A 7,073-nucleotide genomic window follows, 5' to 3' on the forward strand; every position below is an offset into this window, starting at 1 on the left:
GGGGTGGTCATTGCTCTCATTGTAGTCTTTATCCTGGTACTTGGGGCTATAGGCCTCTACAGATACAGGAAACAGAGAGGGTGAGTTGTTGATCAGAAGGGTCATCTTAATAAAGTATTCAATGAAGGTTTTCAATAAATTGTACAATAAAAATTATTCCAGATAAAGGAAGATTTTTCCTATTTAAGCAATGTTTAGATAAAGATGGGCTCCCTCCCACATTGACTCCCATCTTAACATTTTTTGCTGATGACAGATTTAATATTATTTGTTTACTGAACTTGTTAGTCAGTTGTTGTAAAATAAGATAAATCTAGTTTGAATAGTTTAACTTACAATGTAGAACTCATATTTCTTATTTATCTAATCAAATTTTACCTTCATTTTTTTTCCAGGAAAGAGTATTTGATAAAGTAAGTATATTTTAGTTTTGTATATACTATAACTGACATTATAGTTATATAAATTTAATGGCAATTGAAGCTTAGCATGGATGTTTACCTATGGTTGTCTTTGATCTAACACAATGCAACATACCTACCATTATGAAGAAGATTTTTTGTAAATATGTAGAAATTAGTTCATTATACTACCATGTATCAATAATTATGTCAAATGCATTGGTTTACAATGGATTCTTTTAGATGCACCTGGGGGATTTTTTTTTTATAAAATTAATTTTATATTTATTTGTAGAAAAAGCTCATCAGAACTGTCTCTTCCATCAGTTTTGGAAAGTGACCAAGGTATATTAATTTACTGATTGTAGCGAACTTTATTTGCATTGATACATATAAAAAGAAATAAGCCTTTTTGATATTCTTAGCAATTTCTAACAAAAAATCAATGAAAGAATTTTTTTTTAGAAAAATACGTGTTACAGTAATGAATTTTCTGTTGTAAAAATTAGCATTGACAGGTAAATTTCTAATACCCTAACTTTAATTAAGTATACATAAATCTAGCTTTTCTGTTTGCAGATGATTACACAGAATCAGAGGAGGAAGAATTTGTAAGTTTTATTCTCTTTTTCCTCAACACTGTCAAATTCTTTATATCATATGTAACAAATTATTTTTAGACTTATTATTTTCTTTCACCTTTGAACAGGGAGCTCGAGAAGACGACACTCATTCACCTGGACCAAAAATCAACTGGGCTGTTAACTTGGATGATGACAACTATTCTGAAGAGGATGACACTTTTGAACATCCTCCTCCAGTAAGTATATGAACATGTAATTACCGTACAGTAAAACTTGGCTTAATGAAGCCCCAGGGGACAAGCTATTTTGAATTGTTATAAATATCTGAAATGTTTGTAGTACATTTTTAGCTCACCGAGACGAAGTCGGGGAGCTTATGCTATACCCTCGGCGTCGGCGTCCGGACCTGGTTAAAGTTTTTGTTGCAGGTCCTGTATCTAAGCTATTACTTGTCCTATCTTCACCAAACTTGCATGGATGATGCAACTGGACCTACTTATGAACTTGAAAGACTTGGATGCTGAATCTGAGTCCTAAATTTCAGATGCTGGAGGAGGTTAAGGTTGTTGGACCAGGTTAAAGTTTTTGTTGCAGGTGCCCTTAGATAGCAATATCTAAGTTACTGCAGGTCCGTACTTCACCAAACTTGCATGGATGGTGTGTCTTATGATACTGATGCACCAGACTGGCTATAGTGCTGAATCTGAGCTATAGGTTTCTGATGCTGGAGGAGGTTAACTAAAGGTTTTTGGAGCTGGTTAAAGTTTTTGTTGCAGGTGCCCTTTGATAGCAATATCTAAGTTACTGCAGGTCCGTACTTCACCAAACTTGCATGGATGGTGTGTCTTATGATACTGATGCACCAGACAGGCGTGAGTGCTGAATCTGAGATATAAGTTTCTGATGCTGGAGGAGGTTAAGGTTTTTGGAGCTGGTTAAAGTTTTCGTTGCAGGTGCCCTTTGATAGCAATATCTAAGTTACTGCTGGTTCGTACTTCACCAAACTTGCATGGATGGTGTGTCTTATGATACCGATGCACCAGGCAGGCTTGGGTGCTGAATCTGAGCTATAGGTTTCGGATGCTGGAGGAGGTTAAGGTTTTTAGAGCTGGTTAAAGTTTTTGTTGCAGGTGCCCTCTGATGATTATATCTTAGTTACTGCTGTCCGTACTTCACCAGACTTCTATGGATGGTGTGTCTTATGATACTGATGCACCAGACAGGTTTGAATGCTGAATCTGAGCCATACGTTTCGGATGCTGAAGGAGGTTAAGGTTTTTAAAGTTGGTTAAAGTTTTTGAAACAGGTGCCCTCTGATGATTTTATCTTAGTTATTACTTGTCCTAACTTCACCAGACTTCCATGGATGGTGCATCTTATGATACTGATGCACCTGACAGGTTTGAATGCTGAGTCTGAGCCATAGGCTTCAGATGCTGGATATGGTTAAGTTTTTTGGAACAGGTCACATGTTTAATAGATAATAGTACTTTTTCAAACTTGCATAGTTGATTAAACTGTAGTATGAATGAATCACAGAGGAAGCTTCAGATGCAGAGCTTGATCTCCATTATCAAGGATGCTAAAAAATATATCTTAGTTATTACAGGTCCTAACTTCACCAAACTTGAATGGATGGTGTGTCTTATGATACAGATGCACCTGACAGGCATGGATGTTGAATCTGAGCCATAGGTTGCGGATGCTGGAGCAGGTTAAGGTTTTAATTGCTAGTGCCCTCTGATGATGATATCTTAGTTATTACTGGTCTGAACTTCACCAAACTTGCATGGAGATGCGTCTTATGTATACTGATGCACCTGACAGGCTTGAATGCTGAATCTGAGCCATAGGTTTCGGATGCTGGATGAGGTTTAGTTTTTTTGGAACAGGTCACATGTTTTGTAGATGATAGCTTGCATAGTTGGTTTAACTATATTATAAATGAAACGCAGAGGTTGCTTCTGATGCAGAGCCAGATCTCCATTATCAAGGATGCTAAAGAAATCTTACCTCACTCAAACCTGCTCGATAGATAGATGTGTTTGTTGATAAATGATATAACAAGATTCTTATGATATAGTATTGTATGGTATGAAACAATATTGATTAATATGATACAATATAATATCATATGTAATATTATAAAAAGTTATATGATACGATATGATATTGTATAATTGTTTTTGATATTTTATGTTTTAATATTGTATCATGATATCGTTATGTAAAGTATTGTATATTATGATACAATATTGTATAATATAATATTGTATCATACAATTTTGTATAATATGATATTAGTTTTTGTAATAAAGAATTATATCACATGAAATTGTATAATATGATACTCTTATATTATATAATATCGTATCATACGATATTGTAAAATGTGATATTGGTTTATAATATGATATATTATCACATCACATAAAATTGTATTGTATGATATTGTAAAATATACTATTTGTATCATATGATACAATATGTATAATATAATATTGTATTATATAATATTTTACTTTATCACATAATAATGTATCATTTGATATGATACAATGTTGTATCTGATAATATTGTATCATATGATAGAATATCATATTATGTATCAAAAATGATACAGTATCATACAATATCATACTATATTAGACAATATAATATCATATGTTTCAATGTTATGATGTATTATGTAATATGATACTGTAATATAACTCTATATTGTTTTATATATTATGATATTGTATTATTTGATCAAATACAATAACGTATAACACAATACAATGTCATATCATATGTTACAATATCATATCTCATCATTGTTTATTATGGTATTTTATTGTATTATATGATATATGTTGTAAATATGATAGGATGCAATATTTAATTTTATATTATTGTATTGATTAACATATGAACATATGATAATCATACAATAATTTTACAGATGATATACGATATTGTGTTAAAACAGAATCCATGAATATCCAAGATCATAAAGTATGATTTTCATTTAATATGATAAAGGTGGTCTCATAAAGGTGAAGTCTCATAAGGGGATGTCTCGTCTCGGTGAGCTTTGTAATCTGTGATTACCTATGTTTGAGTTTAAGGGATCACTGAAAGCCTGAATTCATTATAATCAAGTTTACTGTAACTGTGTTTTACTGTATCCAATGTATAAATTAAATGTGTGATGTTTTAACCAGCAAAGTTCTTTTATCATATGGCTTAATATACACCATTCTTTTAAAGATAGTTAAGGAGGCTCACTACACCTTGAAATATTTTCTCAAATCAGCAGAATATTACTTGATTATGATAGAGATCATAATGGATAAGAAGTATTTAAGTCAAAGAGGCAAAAAATTTGCAATTTTGGAAGAAAAATTACTTTTGAAAATTTAATTCAGTAAACATGAATGAAAGCTCCAGGTAGATTCGAACTCATTATCTGCGGTTCAGAAGCCCAATACTTGAACCACTGAGCTACGACGATATACAACCCAATCGAACCATATAAACAATCTAACATAACTTTTAAATCGCCATCTTGTGACGTAGTGTCTTAAAAAGTATAAGTCTGGGTGTAGTGAGGTACCTTAAATATGTAGTAAATAAATGCCAAAATTTTTAACCATTTAAATAATTTGATTAAGTTTGATAAATTAACTAACCGAAACACAGGATTATGAGATTGTTGTACAAATATATTATCTTTACTTTAAAAATTTTTCCTAAATTTTCTGATGCTTTTTCATCAAGGGCCATATAAATTTTAAGGCACAAATGCAATGTTTCTTGAAAAAGATAGGCATCTGCGATTTTATAATGGAAAATGTGTATGTATTCAGAAGAATGTGTAATGGTAACATATACATGTTCATGTAATAGAAAAATATGTTTGTATTCAAAAGGATCCTTTGTTTTTAGACTTATTATTTTCTTTCACCTTTGAACAGGGAGCTCGAGAAGAAGACACTCATTCACCTGCATCAAAAATCAACTGGGCTGTTAACTTGAATGATGACAACTATTCTGAAGAGGATGAAACTTTTGTGCATCCTCCTCCAGTAAGTATATGAACATGTGATTACTGTACAGTAAAACTTGGCTTAATGAAGACCCAGGGGACAAGCTATTTTGAATTGTTATAAATATCTGAAATGTTTGTAGTACATTTTTGAGTTTAAGGGAAAGAATCTGATTTTACTGAAAGCCTGAATTCATTATAATCAAGTTCACTGTAACTGTGTTTTATTGTATCCAATATATAAAATAAATGTGTGATGTTTTAACCAGCAAAGTCCTTTTATCATATGGCTTAATATACACCATTCTTTTAAACATAGTTAAGGTGGCTCACTACACCTTGAAATATTTTCTCAAATCAGCAGAATATTACTTGATTATGATATAGATCAAGACATAATGGATAAGAAGTATTTAAGTCAAAGAGGCAAAAAAAATTGCAATTTTGGAAGAAAAATTACATTTTTGAAAATTTAATTCAGTAAACATGAATGAAAGCTCCAGGTGGATTCGAACTCATTATCTGCGGTTCAGAAGCCCAATACTTGAACCACTGAGCTACGACGATATACAACCCAATCGAACCATATAAACAATCTAACATAACATTTAAATCGCCATCTTGTGACGTAGTGTCTTAAAAAGTATAAGTCTGGGTGTAGTGAGGTACCTTAAATACATTGTATGTTGTAAAAAATGCCAAAATTTTTTAACCATTTAAACAATTTGATTAAGTTTGATAAATAAACTAACCGAAACACAGGATTATGAGATTGTTGTACAAATATATTATCTTTACTTTGAAAAGTTTTCCTAAATTTTCTGATGCTTTTTCATCAAGGGCCATATAAATTTTAAGGCACAAATGCAATGTTTCTTGAAAAAGATAGGCATCTGCGATTTTATAATGGAAAATGTGTATGTATTCAGAAGAATGTGTAATGGTAACATATACATGTTCATGTAATAGAAAAATATGTTTGTATTCAAAAGGATGTAATCCTCTTATATTGATTTGTATAGTAACAGGTAACTGAAGGTGTTTAGAATCTATCCTATAAGTTATTGATGCAGTAATTGAATTATAGAGAACTTATAAACTCTACAACTTATATGATAATATTGAATACAATTTCAGATTCTTCACAGTCCACCTTACATAGAAATGCAGTACAAGAAATTCTACCAGCGACACAGAAAAACCAGCTTCAAGCCTCTGATACCAGGACTACTCGGCCAGGAAGACGTCTCCCCGTCCAACACGAGGAGAAACTCCCTCCGGAACAGGAGAGTGGCCCCAGAACCAATCCTGACCACTGACGCCGTGGTGTCAGCTGGTCCCAAGGACAGGGAATACATAGAGGAAAACTTCAACATCCCTACCGACAGTGATACGCCCATCCAGGGAACAACAACCTTGAAGGAAAACAGGAGAGGAAGCACCCCTTCAAATGAGGATCCGTCCTCCAGCCCGGGGTCGCCGGCTCCCACAGAGGACACCAGGGAGAATGGCGTCCAGTCCCCAGTTGATCCCAACCACTTCACCACCAGACTGGCATGGAAGTCGGATGTAGATGAGGAAAACTGTGAGGAACAGTCTGAAGTGTGAATATAAACATGTACAGTGACCATGATAAAAGTTACCCCTGGTATACATATGACTGGTCACATTGAGACATTTTTAATTTGACGTTTTTTAAAAGAATATCTTCAAAATTCGTAGTTGTATGGAATTTTTACTTTTTCAAAATACATGAGTTTTTTTTTCTCTTATTTGTTTTTTTTTGCTTTGACTGTAGTAGAGTTTTTGAAAATAAAAATTGTATTTGTCTGTAAAAGTGTTTACTTTTTTTTTTTTTTTTTTTAATTGGGTTTTTCATTTCACAACATATGTACATATGTAACATAATAATGATTGGAACGTTTATATAAACATATTACATAGTCTTTATACTATTTCTACTTAATAGTACAGTTTTGTATCTTTCATATGAAGTGAAGCTGATTTTGAGAGAGAGAGAGAGAGAGAGATTATGCAGGTGGATTACAATACAAGTAT

At 32.6% G+C, this 7,073-nt stretch overlaps 1 protein-coding gene across 1 annotated transcript; it reads left to right on the forward strand.

The window, feature by feature from the left end:
- The first annotated feature begins 545 nt into the window (after positions 1-545).
- Positions 546-6,828, forward strand: LOC136271420 (uncharacterized). The gene is made up of 6 exons (XM_066071435.1): positions 546-561; positions 645-746; positions 981-1,012; positions 1,111-1,221; positions 4,945-5,055; positions 6,153-6,828. Exons 1-6 carry the CDS (start codon positions 546-548, stop codon positions 6,621-6,623), a joined length of 843 nt encoding a protein of 280 aa, XP_065927507.1. The 3' UTR covers positions 6,624-6,828.
- The last annotated feature ends 245 nt before the right edge of the window (positions 6,829-7,073 follow it).

This window comes from Magallana gigas, chromosome 9 (genome assembly GCF_963853765.1).
Source record: "Magallana gigas chromosome 9, xbMagGiga1.1, whole genome shotgun sequence".
In the NCBI taxonomy this organism is placed as follows: Eukaryota; Metazoa; Mollusca; class Bivalvia; order Ostreida; family Ostreidae; genus Magallana; species Magallana gigas.